The following is a 26,287-nucleotide window of genomic DNA, read 5'->3' as shown; positions in this document are numbered from 1 at the left end:
TATTTGACTATAAAAGTCCTCAACGTGCCCTTTGCACCCGTAAACCCCACAACCCCACACGGTGAATTGGGGCCACGGCCGTACTTAGCAACCTTCAGCTAAAAGGATAACAGTTTCTCTCTCTTTAAACCCAAGATTTATTGATGTCAAGAAAACCGGTGTGTAGTGGAATCGTCGGCAGGGCCCCCCCAATTCTTTCCAAACATAAGAGCGAGCAGTATCCGTTATGAATTGCATGCTAGGTTTGCGGGGGGTCTCCTATCTGTGCGGCTAAAGAACACGTGGACCGGAAGCCTTCGGCGGGTTCATCTCCCCACTTTGCCCAGTCTGTGGTCAGTTTTTGGATCGGCGATAATCGCCTGCACGGCCACAATGGCTTCGTTAATCTTCGTCTGCAGCTCGCGGAGTTCCTCTATGTGCAGCAGCCGGAGGATCTGAGCAGCTTCGTTGAGGACGGCATCTGGTGGGATCAGGAGGAGGGGAGGGGGGGAGAAGCGAGGGGTTGTTTTTAATTCAGAATTTCCTTTGAAGGACAGGCCAAGCGTAAGAATGTGGTTCAGGGGCTCCAGTGAAAGTAGGGAGGGGTTAGTGTCTAGATCGAGGGATGTAATTGTATTTCTCTATTCTGCATTGGGTAGACCTCACCTGGAATACTGTGTACAGTTCTGGGTACCGCGATTCAAGGACACTGACAAGCTGGAACGGGTCCAGAGGAGGGCTACCAAAATGGGGAAAGGTCTGGAATACAAGGAGACTTAGGGAGCTGGGGATGTTTAGTTTGGTGAAGAGAAGGTTGCCATGATTAGATATTTGATAGCCATGATTAGATATTTGAAAGGATGTCATGTTGGTGAGGGAGCAAGCTTGTCTTCTGCTGCTCCAGAGGCTGGGACTAGGAGAAGTAATGGGTTCAAGGTGAAGGAAAAGAGATTCCACCGAAACATCAGGAAAAACTTCCTGACTGTCAGGGCTATTTGACAGTGGAATGCATTACCTCAGAGTGAGGTGGAGTCTCCTTCTTTGGAGGTTTTTAAACAGAGGCTGGATGGCCATCTGTCAGGAGTGCTTTGATTGTGTGTTCCTGCATTGCAGGGGGTTGGACTGGATGGTCCTTGGGGTCTCTTCCAACTCTATGGCCCCTTCCACACACGCAAAATAATGCGTTTTCAAACCACTTTCACAACTGTTTGCAAGTGGATTTTGCCATTCCGCACAGCTTTAAAAAGCACTGGAAGCAGCTTGAAAGTACATTATTCTCCATGTGCAGAATGAGCCTATGATTCTATGAAAAGACCTGTTAAAAAGCAGTTGTATTGTCGAAGGCTTTCACGGCCGGAATCACTAGGGTGCTGTGTGGTTTCCGGGCTGTCTGGCCGTGTTCTAGCAGCATTCTCTCCTGACATTTCGCCTGCATCTGTGGCTGGCATCTTCAGAGGATCATAGTCCTTGAACATCTGATCATAGTCCATGAACATCTTCAGATCCTCTGAAGATGCCAGCCACAGATGCCCAGAGCCAGCGTCAGGGAGAGAATGCTAACCCGACCAGACAACTCGGAAGCTCCTAACAGTTGCTTTGTTTCTATGTGCAGCTAAGCACTTTGGGCTAAAGCAGAGGTCTGCAACCTGTAGCTCTCCAGATGTTCATGGACTACAAATCCCATCAGCCCCTGCCAGCATGGCCAATTGTTCAATTCAATTCTATTCCTTATTCTATTCACATTTACTGCTCGTCCTTTACTACAGCCTCAGGGTCGGTTACAATAAAACCTCCTGGAGGCAGAAGAATTAAATGACGCTCTTACCTCCTGTGTCAAAGCCAAGAATGTGCTTGTCCAAGGTAACGGGCAAACCCTGAAATAACAACAGCGGGGGACAGAAAAAGAAAACCATTGTTGTGTATTCATTATATACTGAATTAATATTAACTAGACTGTCAAACTGTAGCCCAGGTAGTTCCAGCAGAAACAAGTTTCAACACAAAATACTATTTCTGGGTATCCGCAATGGATAAATTGGCTACTTGAACCCTTTAAGAACATAAGAACTAGCCTGCTGGATCAGACCAGAGTCCATCTAGTCCAGCACTCTGCTACTCGCAGTGGCCCACCAGGTGCCTTTGGGAGCTCACGTGCAGGATGTGAAAGCAATGGCCTTCTGCTGCTGCTGCTACGCATTTCGTGAAACTCTGGGCAGAGGGACAATTTCCGGTGAATGATCAACAAGCTTACCTCTTTCGACTGGCTCGCCTTGGCTACAGCATCCTGCGACAGGCGCTCTTGAACCAAGATGCGAATTGCCTGGGAAAGAAAAGAAGGCTCCAGTTAAGCCTTGAACTTGTGCCGTTTTTAACATGCGGTGGAAAATGATTCTTGGGATCACACAACAAGCTACGGGGCACTTTACAGAGAACATCACAAACAAAATATAAGAGGGAGATTTCCTGCCCTGAGGAGCTGATACTCAATATATTGCCAGTGCGGAAGACAGCAGACGGAGGCAAGGGAGGCAGGGAGAAGCCAGAAAAGTAGCTTTGTGAGACGGTGACCCAAAGCGAGGAAATAGGAGTTGGCGGAATTAGCTTTCCCCACTTGATATTTTTCTCGCTTCCAATTTTGCCAGTCCCCTAAACAACTGCACATCTGGAATCTCGTGGAGGAAATGTGCGACTTGGGAATTTGGAGCAAGAAAAAAACCCCACGCAGACACTACTCTGGTGTTTTCCTGCTCTTAACCATCCTCTGCTTCCTCTCCCGGACAGTAGCAGCTCCTTCTCTTTCCTTCCCCATAACTTTCAAAGTGTCAGGGATGACCTCTAGTTGACTGAGGTGCATTCCTAAACCAATGCAGCATGATTGCATCTGGGGGACTGAAATACATTCACCAAATACAGACCAAAAAATCACGTGACGCGCGTGTGCTGCACAGTGGCTTGTGTATATTACAATTATTTTTACAGTGCATAAACATACATAAAATGCAATTGCTATTAATAATCTCTACTCTCATTACAAATATCTCCGATGGGAAAACTTCAGTAACACCGATGCAGTTAAACAACCTCCTTCAATGTTATCAGCACAGTCCACCTCATTAAAGGCTTATAACCTTATCTGTTGTCTTCTTTCATAGATGTGACACTTCCAATCGGTGACTCAATAATTGTCTTTAAATTCATGAATTATTTTCTTTCAGGTGTAGGCACAATCCCCATTTTCATGAATGGACGCAAAACTGTTATGATTGCATCTCCCTCCGGAGTAATGTTAGGCAGGCTGGTTAAAAGAGCCATGCATCCACAACTGAATAAACATTGCAGAAGCTGCACACGTTTGTTAGCTTTTCGATTGCCTTCATCAGTGCTCCATTCCTTAAAAATATTAGTAATCATTTAAAATAATTACATGTTCATACAATAAATGTAAAAATAATTGTAATATACACAAGCCACTATGCAGCACACGCGCATCACGTGATTTTTTGGTCTGTATTTGGTGAATGCTGTTAGAGGCGCACTTACTCGATGGATTGAAATACATCCCTGTCAATGTAACCGCTACAAAACATATGTATTCAGCCTGCTATATGTTACCATGCTGTAAGGGGACATTCGTTCCTTGACCTTTCCTCTCTCTTTCACACCCCTTGTAGATAACCAGGCTTATCCCTGACACCTTCCTCTCCCACGGGAAAAGGGATGGTTCCGTTGACTCGTGGGGGTGGAGGGGCGCACTGTGCCGAAATAACTCTTTCTCGCATTCTTTGGGAAAACGGGAGGGGGGATTGTTTCTGAATAAAGAAGGGAGCAAAAAACCAGGCTCGTCAGAATTGGCTTCTTGCAAGCTGGGTGCTTCGTTGCCTTCCAATAAATACTGCTGATCATCAATCCAGAGTTCGTTTATTGTTTCAGGGGTCGAGACCTAACACAAAGCCTCTGAAATAAAATTAGGAAGCATATACGGGAACTTTTTCTTCAGTGATTTAACAAAACATTCACATCCCACTGTTGGAGGTGTTGGAAGAAAGGGACTTTACGCGGTTTCCTGCCTCATCCTACAGAGGGGTTTTTTTACTAGCGAGCTAGTGGCTAGATAGGGACTTAGGAATTTGTCACCTTGACTCTATCATGCTGACTCTATCCCTTTGATGTAGACTGATACTCTTAGGGACTTCCTCCCTTGCTTCCGCCTTCTTCTCAGAACTTCTCCATCTTACCTTCACCATGCCTAGGGAGAGGATGTGTCTCCTATGCATCAGCCTCCATCCAGCTAGATTAGAATAGAACAGGGGTAGGGAACCTTTAACATTCAAAGAGCCATTTGGACCCATTTTCCACGGGAAAAGAAAACACTTGGAGCCGCAAATAGTTTTTGACATTTAAAATAAAGATAACACTATATATTGGGGTTTTTTACCTTTTACTCCACTCATTCTGAGAAGTGCATGGATGTGCCCGCCCTGCTGCCTGCAGGGCAGGCAAGGATGAAGCCAACAGCTTGGCTCGTGGAGCTGCAGTGCAAGGGCAGAAGAGCCACATGCGGCTCTTGAGCCGCAGGTTCCCTACCCCTGGAATAGATAGTGAACCTATCTCTCCACCTTTCTATCCAGAATGGAGTTCACTAATAAATACTCTTTTCATTAGATTAGAAACTACAAACGACTCTGACTTTCTTTTGTGTCTGAAGTTCTCTCTAGCAAGCTCAGCCACGCGTGTGTGCCCAGGTAAGCCTCCCTGTGTTCAGCCTCTGTGCCGCTCTGCTACTTTTCAAGGGAAACACACGCACCAGGTGTGGTTCTCCCAACACGAGGAAGGTGGCGTCCGGGGAAAGGGGGAATGGAGAGTCACCCACAGCTGTATTCCAGACATGTTTTCTAGCCACAGGAGTAAATATTTCAGAAGCAAGAGCCACCATTTGTCCTCCGACTAACCTTCAGCATCACCAGGTAGTCGTCATGACGTTGGATCTGCAGGAGGTTCGCCAGAGCCATCACACCTGCCTTAAAATCCGGATTGTTCACTGTGAAAGACACACACCGGTTGGTCCCAAAGAAAACAAACCCTTTCTCCGCTTACTTCAGATCTTTTGTTTCAGAGCATGAAAAGGGCTGCGTCTCCACTCACCGTCTAGGTTTATCAGAGGTTCGGCGTTTTTGGCTGCGTTGTCGGCATTCTTAGCCCCGTCAGGCGCGGCATCCTTATACTTGTCAGCTGTTGAAACAAAAGATGTTCCGTCCCATGAATTACGAGGGGCCGGAGAAGCGAGAAGAGAGCGAACAATGAACGCGGGAAGGAACAAGCGTTAAACCGCCCTCCTCTTCCCAGAGGACGGCCTGTACGCAGGATTTCAGCATCTCCCAAAGTTGTCCGTGGACTTCATTTGGGATTCTTGTCCATCGGTGGTAACGATGAGGCTGCTCGAATGACAGTTGCGGCTGCCTTTGGTGAAAGAAAACAATTTGGACAGCTGGGGTGGAGAGAATGCCTTTTCGCAAAAGTACAGCCGTCTCATCTACATTTAAAGATCACAAAAGCCGGATGGACGTGTGGCACAGACCCAGCCCTGTAAAATTGGAATTTGGCCCTTTCTCCCAGGAGTTCGGCGTGGAATGCTTGCCGAGGGGAGCGGGGAGGCAGTGACTTGAAGCACTGCTAATAGAAGAAGAAGAGAGTTTGGATTTACATCCCCCCTTTCTCTCTTGCAGGAGACTCAAAGGGGCTGACAATCTCCTTGCCCTTCCCCCCTCACAACAAACACCCTGTGAGGTAGGTGGGGCTGAGAGAGCTCTGAGAAGCTGTGACTAGCCCAAGGTCACCCAGCTGGCGCGTGTGGGAGTGCACAGGCTAATCTGAATTCCCCAGATAAGCCTCCACAGCTCAGGCGGCAGAGCTGGGAATCAAACCTGGTTCCTCCAGATTAGATACCTGAGCTCTTAACCTCCTATGCCACTGCTGCTCCTAGAGGGGAGATGCTTAATCCACTTTCCCCTAAAACCTTCCCCGAGTTTCGAGCGCATGCCCACAGGCAGTGGCTCAGTGCTACAGCTTGGCACGTGGAAGGTTCAATTCCCGACATTTCTAGTTAAAAGGACCAGGTTGTAGGTGTTGAGAAAGACCTCTGCCTAAGACCCGGACAGTAGATGCCAGTCAGAGCAGAAAAGACTGACTTTTATGGACTGAGGGTCTCATTCAATATCAGGCAGTGCGATGTAGAGGTTAAGAACCATCAGCCCCTGCACTTTAATCTGGAGAACCAGGTTTGATTCCCCGCTCTGCCACTTGAGCTATGAAAGCTTACCTGGTGAATCAGATTAGCTTGTGCACTCCTACACATGCCAGCTGGGTGACCTTGGGCTAGTCACAGTTCTTTGGAGCTCTCTCAGTCCCACCCACCTCACAGGGTGTTTGTTGGGGGGGGGGGGAGGGAAAGGAGATAAGCCCCTTTGAATCTCCTTACAGGAGGGAAAAGGGAATATAAATCCAAACTTCGTCTTCACTTATGTTCAACTTTGGTTAGAGAAAAGCAGGGGGAGGGGGAGCAGTACACACCCTGCTGCAGCCAATCAACAGAGATCCAGCTTCCAAATTACAGCTTTCTGTGGAATGCCTAGATCCTCCCTAGGTAAAGGAGGTTTGGGATGAGACAAGAGCCAGCGTGGTGTAGTGGTGAAGGTGTTGGACTAGGATCGGGGAAGCCCAGGTTCGAACCTCCGCTCTGCCACGGAAGCTTGCTGATTGACCTCGGGCCGATGGCACACTCTCAGCCTCAATCCTACCAAGCATCTGGATCGGAGACCTCCAAGGAACAATCCTACCAAGCATCTGGATCGGAGACCTCCAAGGAAGCAGGCAACGGCAAACCACCTTTGCATGTCTTCTGCCCCGACCTGGATGGCCCTGATCTAGTCAGATCTTAGAAGCTAAGCAGGGTCCCCCCGGCTAGTATTTGGATGGGAGACCTCCAAGGAATACCACGGGCATGAGGAGGAAGTCCTTAACGCCCTTGCCTTGAACACCTACACTGGCAGTGGTGGCGAACCTTTGGCACTCCACATGTTATGGACTACAATTCCCATCAGCCCCTACAATTGGTCATGCTGGCAGGGGCTGATGGGAATTGTAGTCCATAACATCTGGAGTGCCAAAGGTTCACCATTACGGACCTACAGGGTGACCGCAAGTCAGCTGAAACTTGACAGCAAAACATGAAATAAATTTAAAAAATAAAAATAACAAAAAGGGACAGGGCACGCAGATGAACAGCTGTCCAATCCCCTTGTTTAAGATCCCAGGACCTCGCTAGAGCACCAAGCTCTCCGCTTTCCCACCACACCCTAAGTCACTGTGACGTCTGAGAGATCCGAGTCTAAAACTTTTGTAGAGTCGGAAGAGACCCCCCAGGGCCATCAAGTCCAGCCCCCTGCAATGCAAAGGGAAACTATTCACACGTTAATGTCTCTGCCTCTTTTCAAAGAAGAGACTGAGAAAGACAAAGCATACCATTGTCTCCGTACTCAAGTCGAACGGCTAGTCCCAGCAGCCAATCAATCGATTCTTGTCGTTCTTGTACGTTGAAGGGGCAATTCACATCTTTCAGGTACTGGTTTTTTTTTTAAAAAAGGTTATAATATTACTTCATTGGTTACCAGTAAACAAGACATCAGTGAACACTACAGGTAACAAATTAATAAAAGTTGCAGGTTTTTCCCCGATACTTATCTTCTATGAATCAGATGACTTCAGTTTTAAAGCTACTGACCCTCCCCTCGTCAGTTGACTGCACATTACGTAAAAACCATTGCATCTGCCCCAAACTGTTCTAGAACCAGCGTGGTGTAGTGGTTAGGAGCAGGTGCGCTCTAAACTGGAGAACCGCATTTGATTTCCTGCTCTGCCACTTGAGCTGTGCAGATTTATCTGGTGAACCAGATTAGCTTGTGCACTCCAACACCCCCCAGCTGGGTGACCTTGTGCTAATCACAGTTCTTCGGAACTCTCTCAGTCCCACCCACCTCACAGGGTGTTTGTTGAGGGTGGGGGAGAGAAGGGAAAGGGGATTGTAAGCCCCTTTGAGTCTCCTTACAGGAGAGAAAGGGGGGATACAAATCCAAACTTTAAAAAGGGCTTGGACAGATTTATGGAGGAGAAGTCGATCTAAGGTTACCAATCTTGATCCTCCTTGATCTCAGATTGCAAATGCCTTAGCAGGCCAGGTTCTCAGGAGCAGCAGCCACAGCAGGCCCTTGCTTTCACAACCTGCACGTGAGCTCCCAAAGGTACCTGGTGGGCCACTGCGAGTAGCAGAGTGCTGGACTAGATGGACTCTGGTCTGATCCAGCAGGCTAGTTCTTATGTTCTTGTGTTCTTCAAACACTTCTTCTTCTAGTACTGCATGCTAGTTTAAACTTCCCCTAATCACCCACTCAAACTTTTATAATTCTCACACCCCTCCCCTGCAAACTAATCAATAAACCCAGACCTCTTCAGCCTTCTTTATAGGCAAGCTTTGATTGAAATTTTGGAATTGCCTCTTCTTCTATCTTCCCTGAATCGACAGCACCCTTTCATTCAGCATCCAGAAAATGTGAGGGAAAACCCCAGCCGTAGTCAGCAAAGAAAGTTTCGTGCTAAACTACCTTTTCAAAGGACTTTGTCCATTCTGTAGCACTGTGGATGTTCCTCAAATTTCCTCGGTCTTCTATTTTGTAGTGTCGGATTTTTTGGTCTTCGAGCCAGACGATGAAGTTTCGGAATTCGGTTTCATCTGCAGAGATAAATATGGCACGGTTACCCCAAGAAAATGAAAGACAGGCCCTGTTAGTGTGGTTGGATGATTATACAGCCTGAATGACAGAAACAAACATACAGTGAACCTCAAAGAAACCAGAGCCCATAACTGAGGGATGTGGTCAATTGCCTAAAACCATGTCTGCGAGAAAACAACTTTTCTCCCCAAAGGATGTTCCTCATTAGCTGCCTGCAGTATTTTCTAGAACAGTGGTTCTCAACCTGGGGGTCGGGACCCCTTTGGGGGTCGAACGATCCTTTCACAGGGGTTGCCTAAGACTCGCTGTATCAGTGTTCTCCATCTGTAAAATGGATAAATGTTAGGGTTGGGGGTCACCACAATATGAGGAACTGTATTAAAGGGTCGCGGCATTAGGAAGGTTGAGAACCACTGTTCTAGAACAAAGGTAACTTCCAATTACAATTCTCACCACCACCCACATCATCTCTCCAAATAATAAATCGCCAAAGTTTTGGACTTGTCAAGGGCTTGCCATATTGGTAACAAACTGCTTGAAAACGTGTTTGAGCGCTTTTAAGAACAGCAGTGGTTAACAGCAGGTGTACTATAAGAACAACAGTGGTTAAGAGCAGGTGTACTATAATCTGGAGGAACCGGGTTTGATTCCCTGCTCTGCCGCATGAGCTGTGGAGGCTTATCGGGGGAACTAGATTAGCCTGTGCTTTCCAACACACACCAGCTGGGTGGCCTTGGGCTAGTCACAGTTCTTCTGAGCTCTCTCAGTCCCACCCACCTCACAGGGTGTTTGTTGGGGGGAGGGAAGGGAAAGGTGATTGTTAGCCCCTTTGAGTCTCCTTGCAGGAGAGAAAGGGGGGATACAAATCCAAACCCTTCTTCTTCTAGTACTGCATGCTAGTTTAAATTTTCCCTAACCACCCACTCAAACTTTTATAATTCTCACACCCCTCCTTTTCCAACACACGCCAGCTTTCCAACACACGCCAGCTGGGTGGCCTTGGGCTAGTCACAGCTTCTCGGAGCTCTCTCAGCCCCACCCACCTCACAGGGTGCTTGTTGTGGGGGGGGGGAGGGAAAGGAGATTGTTAGCCCCTTTGAGTTTCCAGCAGGAGAGAAAGGGGGATGTAAATCCAATTCTTCTTCATTTAAGAGCAGCTCTGCTTTAGCAGACCAAGGAACTTTCAGATCAGCATTTTGTTACCAAGTGCAAGTGCAGTTATCTACATCCTGTTTCACGCTAGTCCGATCAGTTGAGGCGCAACAGTTGAGAAAATGGTATGCTTCCGCATTAGAATATAGTCCCGAACGAATGTGAGCATTATCATTCATTTTTACACACTGCCTTGGCCCAAACCATTATTTTGCATATTATCGAACATGGCACTTTGATAAAAGAGCATTTATGCCAAAAGAATTTAACCTTCCAATGGATTTGGGGGCGGGGGAAGCAGGGCTAGGTAGGCACTGGGACCCAGATGGAGCATTCCACATCAAAGAAGGTCTGGCATGCTTTGTTCTGTGGCAGAGGAATACAAACTGTACTAATATCTTCACAGGAAACAGAGTATAGATCAGTGATGGCGAACCTGTGGCACAAGTGCCAGAGGTGGCACTCAGAGCCCTCTCTGTGGGCACGCGTGCACAGAGTTCATCATGTGGGGAGGGGGCAGAAAAACACACACACACACACCTAGGATGGCCTGGGCCACTGGGCACAATGCCCCGCGGTGAGCAGGAAGGGCTGGCGGGTCTAGTGCTGTGCTTTGGGTGGCTGATGCCTGAGGGGGGCAGAGGAGGTGGAGATGCTAGAGAGGTGCAGAGTGGTGCATGCAGGACTTGCTGGAGGCTAGAGCAGGCTGGCCCCTGCTCGAGCAGGTGGGGCAGAGGCGGAGGGGTGGGGTGGGGGTGCTGGAGCAGCGCAGGGCAGAGTGGCGGGTGCACGCAGGACTAGAACCTCAGCATTCAGGTTAAATTGCCACGTTGGCACTTTGCGATAAATAAGTGGGTTTTGGGTTGCAATTTGGGCACTCGGCCTCGAAAAGGTTTGCCATCACTGGTATAGATAATTCTAGCCACTCATCGGAGTGGGGGACTGTTTTGCGATCCCTCCAATCACCTTTTCAAGCTACCTGGTTAACTGCCAGCCCCACACTTTGCGCCAGCCATTCCGGTAAGTACCAGTAAGTCAGTTGAAATTTGTTTTTGTTTTTTTAAAAAAAATACCTTTAAAATTGCCTACTGAAGGCTGCTTCATAAAGCAAAGAGTGTTTTCTCTCAAATGTCCCTTCCCCCAGCACTATGTCGTACAATGGCTTCTCTGACTTGACGACTGGGTGTGTTATGACTTACTGGAAATTCCATTTACTCTGCTGGGGGAGGCGAAGGAAGCAGAGAAGCGGGCAATTACTTAACATTTTCCCCTAAATTCTAAATTCCTCCTGCATAATCTTTCCATTCCCTGACCTGCTACAAATCACATGGAAACGTGGCTGGGGAAGGCAGGGGGCAAAGGACAAACTACGGATGGGGGTGGGGGATGCCCCTTTCCCCTCTCACTGTGATCACCACCCTATAGCTGTGGTGGCGAACCTTTGGCACTCCAGATGTTATGGACTACAATTCCCATCAGCCCCTGCCAGCATGGCCAATTGGCCATGCTGGCAGGGGCTGTCAAATTAACAATTCATCGATTTATCTGGAGTCTGGGATTAACCGCATACTACTAAGCCTGCTGTGGTTCCCAGAACTCCACCCAGCATACAGTCCTGCTTGAAGGAACCTACAGGAAAGTCCTGTAGCGAATTAAGGCTGCCAACTCATGCAGAAATACTCAGAATTAAAACCCCAATGCGTCAGCTGCATTGGCTTCCAGTAGAGTTCCGAATCATCTTCAAGGTGTTGGTGTTGACCTTTAAGGCCTTACGCGGCCTGGGACCCTCGTACCTTCAAGACCGCATCACCCCATACGTCCCTGTAAGGCCTCTTCGCTCAGCTGAGGCCAATCTACTGGTGGTCCCTGGCCCCTCAATGATGCGGCTGGCCTCCACGAGGGCCAGGGCCTTTACAGCTCTGGCCCCGGCCTGGTGGAACGCTCTTCCTCCAGCTGTCCGGGCCCTGCGGGATCTCGGCGAATTCCGCAAGGCCTGTAAGACAGAGCTGTTCCGCCGGGCCTTTGGAGGGACCGGCCGCTGATGGTGCCCCCCCCTCTTTTTTCTTGGTCCCTTACACCTGGGTCTTCTGTCACCTAATGGGACTTGCCGTCCCTCCCCTTTGGGAGAGGATTTTGAAAATGGGGTTGTCGGACGCCATTTATACTTATATTTATTATACTTGTTATATTTAGTCTTTTATTGTTTCTATTGTTTCTTTTATTGTTGCTTTTAAAGGTTTTAGCTATTTTATGACTGTATTATGTCTATACGTTGTACACCGCCCGGAGCCCTCTGGGGATAGGGCGGTATAAAAATCTAAAGAAAAAAAAATCTAAAGAATGAATGAATGAATGAATGAATGAATGAATGAATGAACCCAGTTTACTTCCAAGTAAATACAAACAGAATCACATTGGTACATTTTTGCATATGGGAAGTCTGAGGTAGTTTGTGGAGCTGCTGTCCAGCACCAGCGCACACGTTTCAGCAGGTTGTCTTCTGCTCCCCTTGACCATTGTCATCCCGGCACGGCAACGTTTAGTAGCAGGTGGCAGCTGACCTATGATGACCCCATAGAGTTTTCAGGCAAGAGACCTTTGCCTGTGCCTTCCTCTGCGTAGCAACCCTGGACTTCCTCGGTGGTCTTCCATCCGTATAATAACCAGGGCCGATCCTGCTTAGCTTCTGAGATCCAATGAAACTGGGCCACCCTGCACCATCAAAGTTAGGGTTGCCTAATCTACTAAGGGCCAAACAACCTTCTCTTCACCAAATTAAACATACCCAGTCCCCTAAGTCTCTCCTCGTAGGGCATGGATTCCAGACCTTTGACCAGGAGGGCCCTGCTAGTACAAGCAACTGCAAAATTCGTTCCCTCCAGATGTTCATGGACTATTCCCAACAGCCCCTGAAGTATGGCTGGTTGTCAAGCTCTATCTCTCCAGATGTTCATGGGTTACAGATCTCATCAGCCCTGTCAGAAAGGCCAATTGTCAAACTATCTCTCCAAATGCTCATGGACTACAATTCCCACCAACTCTTAATGGGAACATCTGGAGGGCCAAAGTTTTAAAACCAGCCATGCTACCAGGAACTGGTGGGAGCTGTAGTCCTCCTCCTCTGATTCCTATTACCCCCTGCCAATATGGCCGATTATCAAGCTGTCCTTCCAGATGTTCGTGGACTACGATTCCCATCAGCCCTGGCCATGCTGGCAGGGGCTGATGGGAACCGTGGTCCACGAGCATCTGGAGGGACATCCCCGCTATAGTCTACTGAGGTTATGTTTTAAGAATAACACACCCAGCACTACAAAATATACTCTGCGGACATAATCAACGGCTCCCAATAAAGCCAATCAGTAAAATCGATCTGTCAGACTCTATGACAGCAATTTGTTTCCGCCTTAAAAGGATCAATGGTTAAAACGTGAATGAAATGGGGGCGTGGCTCGAGACGTGCGTCATTGGTCCGGGAAGGGGCGCCAAACGGAGCGGCAAACGCAGCCGGAGTTGCGCATGCGCGCCAGCGAAGCAAGCCACCGTGAGGGAAGGGGGGGGGGGCTGGAGTTGGCCCCCGCGGCCTTCTCGCCGCCGCTCACCTCGGCAGTTGAACCCGGCCGGGTTGTGGTAGTCGAGCGCCGACAGTTTCCGCCGGAACATGGCGCCGCGTCTGCGCAAGGCCCCGCTCCGGTCGACCGCGACACCGAAGGGCCTCGGTCAATCGCCGGCCTTTGAGGAGACGGGCGACCCGCGCCTGCGCAAAGAGAGCGCGCAAGTCGAGAAGCTCCGCCTTCTTGTTTGAGTGTCAGACGCAATAAGCCAATCAAGACGGGGCTAGTCGCGGACCTAAAGCGAAGGAGTATGGCTATTTAGTGGTAAAAGGACGAGATTGGCGAAGGAGTTAACTGACGTGCGTTTTTGCGAATACAAGCGAATAAAAGGCGGGGCTTTTTGAAGAAAAGGAATGGGAGGGGGCGTGGCCACGAGCTTCCACTTCCGGTTCTGTACCTTGGTTTGTGGTATCCGCCATGTGTGGGGTAGGAAAAGTGGAAGCGTATGTTGCGAAGACATATGTTCTCCCCTTCGTCTGCCAGGTCCAACGTGGTTTTAAATGCCATTAGCTAAGCACCAAGACACCTTTGGCTTCACCTGTTGAATTCCTGACCCCCAACTTGGTTTTAGATGCACAATAGGCTACTTGCTTCTGTTGCTAATAAGTGGGAAAAATGTTGCCAATAAGTGGGGAAACAGCCTAGATGCCCTCCCCCCCCCCGGCTGTGCTGCAGGCAGATATCCAACCAGCACAGCGTGGAGCTGCAGCCACAGACAAGGCTGGGGGTCTTGCTCCGGCTGAGAATCCCAACCCACCACTGGATCATTTTGCACTGGAAAGTTTTGCATTGAACAGTTTTGCATTGAACAGCCACTCAGAAGATGCTACATCTGTCTTTGCCCTAACAGCGAATGACTGGATCCAGCACAGGTCTCCACAATCCAAAGGTTACGCCCTGGTCCAAGAGAATCCACGCTGGGGTGTTGTGTGGTTTCCGAGCTGTACGGCTGTGTTTTAATAGCGTTTTCTCCTGATTTTTCGCCTGCATCTGTGGTTGGCATCTTCAGAGGATCCTCTGAAGATGCCAGCCACAGATGCAGGCGAAACGGCAGGAGGAAATGCTACTGGAACAGGGCCATACAGCCTGGAAACCACACAACACCCCAGTGATTCTGGCTGTGAAAGACTTCGACAATACAGAATCCATCCACACTGTTTAGGCCGAAAGTCACAGTGAGGTGACCATTTGGTGGGCCAGGGTGAAGGTGGAGTTTGCCCCACTTCTGTGCCATCTGTGCCTCAATCGCTCTAGGACATAGGTGTCAAACTCGCGGCCCTCCAGATGTTCTGGACTACGGCTCCCATTACCCCTGCCAACCATTTAAATATATAGAATGCCCATGCAAGGAAAATCCTTTGATTTAGGAAATCTGTTTGAGGGCAGGCATTAAAACCTGGCTTTTTGGGAAGGTCTCTAAATCTCTCGTGGTCACAGAATCAAAGAGTTGGGAGAGACCACAAGGGCCATCCAATCCAACCTTTGTCATGCAGAAATACACAATCAAAGCACCCTTGACAGATGGCCATCAAGCCTCTCTAAAAACCTCCAAAGAAGGAGACTCCACCACACTCCGAGGCAACGTATTCCACTGTCCAACAGCCCTGAGTGTCAGGAAGTTCTGCTTAATGTTTAGGTGGAATCTCTTCTCCTGCACCTTGAACCCATGACTCCTGGTCCTGGTCTCTGGAGCAGCAGAAAACAAGCTTGCTCCCTCACCAACATGACATCCCTTCAAACGTGGCTATCATGTCACCTCTTGACCTTCTCTTCACCAAACTAAACATACCAGCTCCCTAAGTCTCCCCTCCGTAAGGCATGGATTCCAGACCTTTTACCATTTTGGTCGCCCTCCTCTGGACCTGTTCCAGCTTGTCAATCTCCTTCCTGAATTGGGGTGCCCAGAACAGTGTTCCAGGTGACATCTGATCCATGCAGAATAGAGCGGTTCTTCAATCTAGACACTAGACTCCACTCAGTTCATTTACGGAACGCTGATATTTCCTAAACGTAGTTGGCCACTGTTGATTCGTTTTCTCGTTTTGTTTGGTGCTTGATCTGCAGATTTACTGCTTTGGAAATCTTAAATTTAAAACAGGCAGCAAGGGGGCTGGGGAGAATATCAATTAAAATAAGCCAAGAAACAGTCTTTGGATGATCTTGCTGGCCGTTATAGTGGCCAACTGGAGTTTGCACCAAATGTCCAGCAGAGGGCTTTGGAAAAAATGGATGGTTTTGCAAGTATTTAACCGTGAATCTTTTCCTGGGGAGACTAATTATTATAACAGATATGTGTAATAAAGTCACCATAGCCACTGGCAGAGGCAAAACGCTGCCGTGGCCATCTTTCTCGGAGGCCTGAGTTTGGGAGGTTTCGGAGCATTGAGCGTCAGCAACGGGCGTGCAGCCCAATTCAGAGCGCAACGCAGCGTGTGTGGAACCCATGTGGTAGGCAGGAGCAAAAGCCAACTCATTCACAGCATGGATCTTTTGTTTGCCTCTCTGCCAGGGGTGGGGAGCACAGTAAAGGCGGGATTTTTTCCCTGGAAGCCATCTGAATGGGTTGCATTGTACTGCTCTGCTCAGCCAACGATGACACTGTAATGTAAGGCGCTGTGCCTCTTGTGTAGGAGGAGGAGGCTTGCGTCTCAGAGAAAAGCATTTCCATTAGCTGAGTAGAGTGCTCTGTCCCGGCCCATTACATCTCGCCATCAATTTCAAACATGCTTGTGCGGAGGAGGAGGAGGAGGAGGAGGAGGAGGAGGAGGAGGAGGAGGAGGAGGAAGAAGAAGGAGGAGGAGGAGGAGGAAGAAGAAGGAGGAGGAGGAGGAGGAGAAGGAGAAGAAGGAGAAAGAGAAGGAGAAGAAGATAGAGAAGGAGAAGGAGATAGAGAAGGAGGAGGAGGAGAAGGAGGAGGAGGAGAAGGAGAAGAGTTTGGATTTATATCCCCCCTTTCTCTCCTGCAGGAGACTCAAAGGGGCTTACAATCTCCTTGCCCTTCCCCCCCTCACAACAAACACCCTGTGAGGTGGGTGGGGCTGAGAGAGCTCCGAGAAGCTGTGACTAGCCCAAGGTCACCCAGCTGGCGTCTGTGGGAGTGTACAGGCTAATCTGAATTCCCCAGATAAGCCTCCACAGCTCAAGCTGACAGGAAGCTGGAAAATCAAACCAGTTCCTCAAGATTAGATACGAGCTCTCTTAACCTCCCTAAAAGCCACTGATGCACTTGGGAAGCAGTTCCCTCGCCATGCTTAAGGAAGGAACCACACGATTCTGGAAGCTGTCCTGCAAGAGTATGCATCCTTTCAAGGAATTGGTCTTAAGCAAATAAAAGGCTGTTCTGCGAAAGTATAATGCACTTCTGTCTCCGGGAGCATAGCAGGGGATTTCCAGAAGGCCCTAGGTACGGTACGCTACTTCACCACCACCGGTCAGGGCACGGCTGCGTGCACTGCAATGTATCACTGTGAAGAGAGCCAGCGTGGTTATAGTGATTACAAGCGCACAAAGTGTGTGGTGTGCGATGGGGGTGAACGCTCAGGGTGGCAAAATTACTCGTAAGGACCTATTTTCTGGAGCCCCGCTTTCATTTTCCATTCTTTCTGTGGCAAGTGACCCCACCTGCCACGCCCCCCCCCCCATCGCTTCTGCAGCCTCACTGCTGCTTCCTGCCACCTCCCACCGCAGAACATTTTTGCACATAGGGGCAAAGAATCCAAACTTCACATGCACGCTACAAGGGTCAGTGCTATCAGTCTCAGACCAGGAAAGGGATTTGGGCTTCTTAGTTGATAGTTCCATGGGAAAGTCAACTCAATGCATGGCAGCTGTGAAAAAGGCAGACTCTATGCTGGGGATCATTAGGAAAGGAGTTGATAATAAAACTGCAAAGATTGTCATGCCCTTATATAAAGCAGTGGTGCGACTGCACTTGGAGTACTGTGTTCAGTTCTGGTCGCCACATCTCAAAAAGGATATCGAAGAGATAGAAAAAGTGCAGAGAAGGGCAACGAGGATGATTGATGGACTGGAGCACCTTCCCTATGAGGAAAGCCTGCAGCATTTGGGACTCTTTAGTTTGGAGAGGAGACGTCTGAGGGGGGATAGGATTGAAGTCTATAAAATTATGCATGGGGTAGAAAATGTTGACAGGGAGAAATTTTCCAGGGGGCATCCATTGAAAATGCTGGGGGGAAGAATTAGGACTAATAAAAGGAAACACTTCTTCACGCAACGTGTGATTGGTGTTCGGAATATGCTGCCACAGGAGGTGGTGATGGCCACTAACCTGGATAGCTTTAAAAGGGGCTTGGACAGATTTATGGAGGAGAAGTCGATCTCTGGCTACCAATCTTGATCCTCCTTGATCTCAGATTGCAAATGCCTTAGCAGACCAGGTACTCAGCAGCCGCAGAAGGCCATTGCTTTCACATCCTGCACGTGAGCTCTCAAAGGCATCTGGTGAGCCACTGCGAGTAGCAGAGAGCTGGACTAGATGGACTCTGGTCTGATCCAGCTGGCTTGTTCTTATGTTCTTATAACTGCTCTCTGGCAAATATTCAAATCTTTATGGAGTTCAGGGTGGGGGAGTTCAGGATGGCAGGGGGAGCTTGGTCGGGGCTGGGGCACACCACTGACTTCCTGATGAGGAACCTTTATTTTAAACAAGCCTATCTGCTCTTGCAGCAGCAGCAGGAAGAGAGAATGAGTGTGTGGGTGGGTGGATGGATGGGTGGGTGGGTGGAGGGGAAGAGAGCCAGATATCTCAAGCACATGGCTTTCTTCTTCAGCAGCTTGTGGTCCAGGGAAGTGCTTTGCTTCTTTCACTTGGGTGGAGTAACTTTTTTTGGGATGGGCTAGAATATCGATATAACTGCAATCCCAATAATATTGATATAATAGTAATTTTAAGTTTTTTACAAAGCCAGCAGTCTTGAGGCTACCAGGTGTGATGAGATCTGTGCCTTTAAGGTGAAGCTGATGTGCGGAATAAATAGAACCAGGAACTGAGAGCCAGCAGAGTTCAGCAAACAAATTGCGCTGCAGGCTGTGGGCTGCCTCCTTGTAAGTCAATGGAGAAATGCGAGGAGACCCCACTGCAAGTCCACTGTGCAGTGAGGAGCCCCAAGGTAAGTGTTCCATGCATAACGGGTCAATGAGAGGATACTTTGAGGGTCATTAATTTTAAGGTCATTGTAAGTGGGAAGAGATTGGCAACACTTAATAATCACAGCATCACTGTTGAGCAAATTCTCAAGTTTAGGAGATGCAGCAGTGAGACTGTTGATTGTGCCTTTTTTTGCCACCCCACCCGATGCATACCAGTCTCAGGAGATATCCTCATACGTGAGATCTTTGAGAGGACTTTTGCACATATAACCTAGTGTGTATAGACTTGGAACAGTTCAACTGATAATGAACTTGTGGGCAGATGAGTAAAAATAGAGACACAAATGTTCTAAATTTAGGAACCAGCTGTGCAATCGGTACCAACGTATATTATATTTTCAGTTAGAATGGACATGATTTGATTCAAAGCACCTTTCAAAATCCTTTCCTCTCCTTATAACAGACACCTTGAGAGGTAGGTGGGCTGAAAGAGTTTGGAGAAAACTGACTGGCCAAGATCACCCAGCAGGCTTCATGTGCAGGAGCGAGGAAACAAATCCGGTTCACCAGATAATAATCCACTGCTCATGTGGAGAAGTGGGGAATCAAACCGGTTCTCCAGATTAGAGTCCAGTGCTCTTAACCTCTATGCCACACTGGTTTTTTAAGTGGCCAGGGAGGAGGTCATGCCCTTGGTTTGTGGTGTGTGGCAGAAGGAATGGCGCCCAGGGCAATGATGCCCAATTTTGCGCCTCCCCTGCATTGACTCTGCTCATCCAAGTCGGCGCAGGGGAAGAGGGGTGTGGGGGGCAATTTTGCGCTCCCCACGTGACAGGACGGCGTGTGCCCGGGGACACGTGACCCTATATGTCCGCACGGGCACTCCACCCCTGGGTCAAACCAGATCTCTACTCTGAGTTCTAAGTCTGGAGCTATGAGTTTCGTTTTTAAGCTTAACTCTCAGGTGGGCCAGCCTCCGATTTGGCCTGTAAGGAAGAGGTTTTAAGCCCCCCTTCCAAAATATGTTCTAGTGGTGGGATTAGCCCAAATCAGACCATGTGATTTCCCATGCATCTGAAAATTAGGCCGAATTCCCACTGAAAATGTAATGTAGATACAACCAAGTTTCAAAAGAATCAGCACTTTTTCATCCAGGTTCCAACATCCTCACTGCAGCATGTTTCTAGTGAAGACATCTAGGCCTGCCCCTTGGGGCCGGGGGGTGCCTGCTGTCAAGGGTAAAACTGTTAAGCTAGCAGCACCAAAATTTCAGAGTATCTTTAGGAGACCCTCCTGATTATGTCAGCCAGGTTTGGTGAAGTTTGGTTCATGGGGGCCAAAGTTATGGACCCTCAAAGGTGTAGCCCCCATCTCCTATTAGCTCCCATTGGAAACAATGGGGGATGGGGGCACCTCTTTTGGGAATCCATAGCTTTGGACTCCCTGGACCAAACTTCACAAAACCTGGGTGGTATAAATAAGAGACTCTCCTGATAGTACACATCCCATGTTTGGTGAAGTTTGGTTCAGGATGTCCAAAGGTATGGACCCTCAAAGATGTAGCCTTCATCTTCTATTAGCTCCCATTGAAAACAATGGAGGATGGGGCACTCCCTTTGGCAGTCCATAGCTTTGGACCCTCTAGACCAAACTTCACAAAACCTGGGTAGTATCAGTAGGAGATTCTCCTGATGATACAACCCAGGTTTGGTGAAGTTTGGTTCATGGGGGCCAAAGTTATGGACCCTCAAATGTGTAGCCCCCATCTCCCATTAGAGTACTCCCATTGGAGTATTTTTTCAAAAAGGTGCATATACAAGCAGGTCCAGGAAAATCCCGTGATGGGGGCGGGGGGGGGGGGGAGCACCAGAAACGGGACTGATCTGTGTTCTGTGGTTTGGCAGTGGGGAGATCGCAAGAAAATCTGGATATTTTGGGTGACTGTCCCAGGATTAATAGCCAGTGGGAAATCGCCCTTAAGGTGTTGGGTTCTTTTTAAAAGATCACTGAAAGCTCCAAATATGGCATTTCCCTGGGCACACTGGATTTGCAACCATGGAATAACCTCACCAACCCAGAAGGCTCTCTGTGATCCCTCCTGAAGACACAAAACGGGAGGCTCCAAAACAAAGAAGACAGTCAGCACACTTTTCACAACGTACAATTTACTTGCAGAACGAAAGCTACCAGATAGAAATGATAGAAAAACAGCTGCACAAAGTACAATAAGGATACGCAAGACAGCCCCACCGCTTCTCTGCCAAGACGCCACATTCTCGGCAACTCCTTGAGAAAGAAAACAAGACAGAGAGAGACAGAACGGCCCCAGCAGATCCGTCACTGGTTGCTGCCCTTCCTCGTGTGGCTCTACTCTAAGTCGCTAAATATGCATAATACCCACTGCTAAGAAATGCCCTCATCGCTCTAACCTGTTGTGATTATTTTACAATTGAACTTTAAATAAAAGTGACGTCGGGAAGGGCCAAAACAAATCCCAGAAGACTACTCAACGCACATATACAAACATATCCCTCAGCGTCAGTTGCAGCTCTGCTCCGTGCAACTCTGTTTTCATTTTTTTAAATTTGGGAGGGGGGTGGGGGGGGAAGGAAACAAAGTTTAGCAAGGTTGGTTTAGCAAGAGCGGATGTCGACGTTACACTGACCCTCTGACACAATATTTCCCCCCTCCCTCTCCAGGCGGCTCTGCGGCCGTCAAGACCGGTTAGCCTGCTGAAACAGCTCAACCCCACGAGCTCCGACGACGGAGGCCCTTTTCTCTCGAAAACATGCTGTCCCCTGTCAACGCCTGGGCCGCTTGGTTCTTTTGAAATGGGGCGGACTCCGGAAACGAGTCCGCGCCTCCGAAAAAATCTCTACATCATTGTCCAGGGTGGCCCCGGTCAGGGTTGGGCTCTCGTGAGGTTTACAGAATGGTGCAGAAGAACTTCTTCTCCCGGAAGGGATTTTCTGAGGCAGGGACCGGGGTCAATAAAGGGTCCTCCTTGGCGTGGGCTTCGCAGTAGGCCATCAAGTCTGCAGCCGCCTTTGACACCTGGAACGGAGAGAAGGGGGGGGGTTAGGCTGTGGGGGTGTTTCCTGTGGCACCCCAGTCTCAAAACACGTGGAAGTCGTCCCACTGGCTAAAATTACCATACTGATTCCAAAGGAAGATAGTTCTCCCAATGTTATGCACAAAAGAAGTATTACTAAATAAGTGTTTGAATTTATACCAGTGGTGGGATCCAAAAATTTTAGTAACAGGTTCCCATGGTGGTGGGATTCAAACAGTGGCGTAGCGCCAATGGGGCTGGGCGGGGCACGACAGGGGCGTGGCCGGGCATTCCGGGGGCGGGGCATTAATAATTTCTCTGTTACTGTGGCGCAGTGGCTAAGAACAGGTGCACTCTGATTTGGAGGAACCGGGTTTGATTCCCAGCTCTGCCGCTTGAGTTGTGGAGGCTTATCTGGGGAATTCAGATTAGCCTGTACACTCCCACACACGCCAGCTGGGTGACCTTGGGCTAGTCACAGCTCTACAGAGCTCTCTCAGCCCCACCCACCTCACAGGGTGTTTGTTGTGAGGGGGGAAGGGCAAGGAGATTGTAAGACCCTTTGAGTCTCCTACAGGAGAGAAAGGGGGGATATAAATCCAAACTCTTCTTCTTCTTCTACTGTAAAAAACTCTTACTGTTAAAAAAAAAGTTCCTAATTTCCAGCTGGTATCTTTCTGTCCATAATTTAAACTCATTACAGCAAGTCCTATCGTCTGCTGCCAACAGAAACAACTACTTTTCCTCCAATTGACTGCCTGTCAAATACTTAATACTTTCAAATACTTAATTTTCTTTCTAGAAATCAAAAGAAGGATACTTTCCTTAAACAAGGAACTTTACCGTATTTCTAAAGCATGTTTTTAAAACAGCCCAACAGGGAGAATTATCCCGTTTTCTTCCTTCGCTAACCAGCCACATAGGAAACAACAGGATTTCATGAGTTTTGGACCTAATGGAGTTTCTAACGGAAAAGCAGACCCAATTAGTAACCCGCTCTCGGCACACACAAATAATTAGTAACCCACTCTCGGGGTGTTTCCTGTGGCACCCCAGTCTCAAAACACGTGGAAGTTGTCCCACTGGCTAAAATTACCATACTGATTCCAAAGGAAGATGATTCTCCCAATGTTATACACAAAAGAAGTATTACTAAAGAAGAGTTTGAATTTATACCCCACTTTTCTCAATCATAAGACGTCTCAAATCAGCTTACAAACGCCTTTCCCTTTCTCTTCCCACAACAGGCACCTTGAGAGGTAGGTGGAGCTGAGAGACTTCTGAGAGAACTGTGACTGGCCCAAGGTCACCCAGCAGGCTTCAGGTGGAGGAACAGGGAATCAAACCCGGTTCTCCAGAGGAAAGTCTGGAGAATCAGGGTTGATTTCAGACGCTAATCTGGAGCACTGGGTTTGATCATACAGTGGCTGATATACTTTCAGTTAATGTCCAGACTCAGAAGGGAGTTAAAATCAGAGGGGGAAAGTTTAAGAGACATGATGGAATTTGAAAAAAAAAGATTTAAGCACAGAAACAACATTTGTTGGGAAGGATATACATGAAATCCTGCTTAAATATGAAACAGAAACAGAGCAAGTAAAAGTCTGCATGGATGCAAAACCTCCAAGAAGAAATTACCTTCCAACAATGGGAGGCATTATGGTCCAAAAATATTAAATGTACTACATGTCAAATGTTAAAAGTGAACTGGTACAAATTGCTTTACAGAGGGCATATGACCCCCAAAGACATTATGCAAATGAGCAAAAATAGTAACGGCCTTTGCTGGAAATGTCAAGAAGTTGGATCCGTCTTTCACACGTGGTGGACGTGTCAAAGAATTTAAAAATATTGGGTGGAAACAGTGGTGGGATTCAAATAATTTTACAACTGGTTGTATACAAGCACCATTTCAACAACCGGTTCTGCCGAAGTGGTGCGAACCCGGGTGAATCCCACCACTGGTAGAAAGCCATGCGAAAATGCAAAAAATATTCCCCACTAAATGTTACTTGGTATTCTTCCTGAGAACATTCCAAAAAAAACTTAATGAATTATGATTGTGTATGTTAAAGGCTGCCCGAGTGTTAATAGCATCTAGCTGGAAGATCAAGATTTGCCCAAATATGGAAACCTGGGAGGATAACGTAACCAATAAAACTGACAAAATTCCGTAAACAGAAAGTCAAAATCTGAGTTTGAGAAGTGGGAAGCATTTTTTTCACGATGAGGCTGAATCAATTATATAAATATGTTAATAGTTAAGGTAAGGTGACCAGATTGTCACCTTTGTAAATCGGGACCCGGGCGCGCGCGTGCGTGCAGCCGCAGGAGCGCACTGCATTCTGGGGCGCTCTCGTTTCCCGCCCTGTGACAGGGCGGGAAACGGAAGCGCCCCAGAAGGCAGTGTGCTCCTGCGGCCGTGTGCGCCCGCCTGGGTCCCGCCTGGGCGAGCCCCAGAAGGCAGTGCGGCAGCCTTCCAAAAATCGGGACAGTTCAAAAAACCCGCGGGACAAATTGTTTTAAGGCTGGACTGTCCCGCCAAAAGCAGGACGTCTGGTCACCATAAGTTAAGGTTATAAGTATTTCTTAAATTGATATATATTAATAGGTGTTAATGAAAACATTTATGAAGAGAATGCTAGATGGGATATAAGAAAATAGTAGGCTTCCTCTCAAAGTGGTGTTGTGCTTACATGTAAATTTGTTAGAATATTAAGTTCCATTTGGTCTGTCTGTCTGTCTGTCTGTCTGTCTGTCTGTCTGTCTGTCTGTCTGTCTCTCTCTCTTTGGAAGACCTCTGCTGGATCAGACTAGCGAAGGTCCATCTAGTCCAGCATCCTGCCTCACACAGTGGCCAACCAGTTCCTCTGGAGGTCCAACAGCAGGACATAGAGACTGAGGCCTTCAGAAGAACATCAGAAGAGCCCTGCTGGATCAGACTGGTGGTCCATCTAGTCCCATCTCACCCAGAGGGCCAACAACACGGAATAAAGTATGAGGCCTTCCTGGTGTTGGCCCCTGGGACTGGGATTTGGAGGATGACTGCCTCGGAACATGGAGGTTCCCTTTAGACACTGTTGCTGTCAGCAGCCACTTTTAGACCATAAATCTGTCCATACCTGTTTTTTAAAGATCAATACAAAAAGCAAAACATGTATAGTGTAAACAAGGCAAAGTCAAACAGAAAATAAACAAACTATAGCTAGACTACTCAGAAACACAATTATGAATAAATGCACAAAATGTGCCCATTTAATACAGGAGTCTGTGTGTCAGCCTGCAGAGCAGAAACAAAAAGCAGATGCAACAGATGTAGAAACAGTCACAATATCATCTTTAGATCCTTAATAAGCGAATAGGTTACACTAGTCTGTAGAAGTAACCTGCAAGCTAGTAGAACTCTAGAAAGAATCCATAAAAGTCCAAATTAGTTGCCCAGTATATGCCCATTTCATAGAAGCCAATCTACTTCCTCAGCATAGTACTTGCTCTGTGTAGTATTCAATCTTCCCTGTTTTACTCTGGAATCACTACCATCGTAATGTGTAATACATTTCGTATGTGTTAGATATACTCTCAAATAAGTGGCCTTTCCAAACTGGACAAAGTTTGCAAGAACATGTTATTCTATAGTACTAATTCTGCAGACAACGTTGTGACTATCTGTATCTGCTTTTTGTTCCCGCTCTGCATGCTGACACACAGACTTATGTATTCAATGCAATCGCCTTTTAAAGACATCTATGCCTGTTGCCATTGCTGTGTCCTCTAGCGGCGAATTCCACATTTTAACCATTTGTTTTGTAAAGAAGTCTTATAATAAAATGGTTCGGAAAGGTGCTTGAGCAAAAGGAACAGGTCTATGGATTGCACTACTGTGTACAATATGTGTTCCCTGTTTCATTATGTATGTCCCCGTCCTCCTCACATTATTTTCAATGTATGTTGAACATCGTAGAAAACAGTATTACACAATATCGTGTTTTAAATCTATGCTTGTTTTTTCAGGTTTTTTCATAGGTTTATTACATTGCTTATTAGATGTCTCATAGGTTTATTATATTGCTTATTAGATGTCTCATGGGTTTATTACATTGCTTATTAGATGTCTCATGGGTTTATTACATTGCTTATTAGATGTCTCATAGGTTTATTACATTGCTTATTATTTTTATTTATTTATTTATTAAATTTAAAGGCCGCCTCATCCCCAAAGGGGATGTCTCATAGGTTTATTATATTGCTTATTAGATGTCTCACTGTACTCCCCCCATTGACTCTGCTTGGCTTATGGGTAATTCGCCTTGAGTCTCAAGGAGAAAGGCAAATTAAGGATGTAAAATCCCCTGGGGAGGCCCAAGGGAGACCACTGAAGGCCGAAAATAACAATTTATTTCTGCTTAGCCATACCCACACTCTGCTGTTAGGATAACCCAAAAATGACTTTCAAAAGACCTTGACCCAACACAATTGCTGGAATTGGGGCTGGGTAGGGCTATATTTTTGGTCACGCATGCCTTTGTGATATTGAATCGCAGATTGAGTTAGCACAGATTCCTAAAATGTATAGGGATTTAATATCTTGGGCCGGGGGT

The 26,287-nt window shown here is 47.6% G+C and overlaps 2 protein-coding genes across 3 annotated transcripts in view; both read right to left on the bottom strand.

Annotated features, from left to right (window-relative positions):
• Positions 1–119: 119 nt before the first annotated feature.
• Positions 120–13,696, bottom strand: RTRAF (RNA transcription, translation and transport factor). The gene is made up of 8 exons (XM_048486080.1): positions 13,517–13,696; positions 8,634–8,761; positions 7,498–7,597; positions 5,122–5,208; positions 4,929–5,017; positions 2,231–2,299; positions 1,805–1,853; positions 120–460 (listed from the first exon to the last, which is right to left on the bottom strand). Exons 1-8 carry the CDS (start codon positions 13,575–13,577, stop codon positions 306–308), a joined length of 738 nt encoding a protein of 245 aa, XP_048342037.1. The 5' UTR covers positions 13,578–13,696; the 3' UTR covers positions 120–305.
• A 7,089-nt stretch (positions 13,697–20,785) lies between these two features.
• Positions 20,786–26,287, bottom strand: part of GNG2 (G protein subunit gamma 2) — a 61,798-nt gene continuing 56,296 nt past the window's right edge. For both annotated transcript variants that reach the window (XM_048486453.1, XM_048486454.1), the window contains exon 4: positions 20,786–21,691. In XM_048486453.1, the coding sequence (XP_048342410.1) occupies positions 21,563–21,691 (129 nt within the window). In that variant the 3' untranslated portion in view covers positions 20,786–21,562. The remainder of the gene's footprint in view (positions 21,692–26,287) is intronic.

Source organism: Sphaerodactylus townsendi, linkage group LG02, assembly GCF_021028975.2.
Source record: "Sphaerodactylus townsendi isolate TG3544 linkage group LG02, MPM_Stown_v2.3, whole genome shotgun sequence".
NCBI lineage: Eukaryota > Metazoa > Chordata > Lepidosauria > Squamata > Sphaerodactylidae > Sphaerodactylus > Sphaerodactylus townsendi.
Note: the sequence above shows the minus strand (reverse complement) of the source record. Positions and strands in the feature narration are given on the sequence as shown.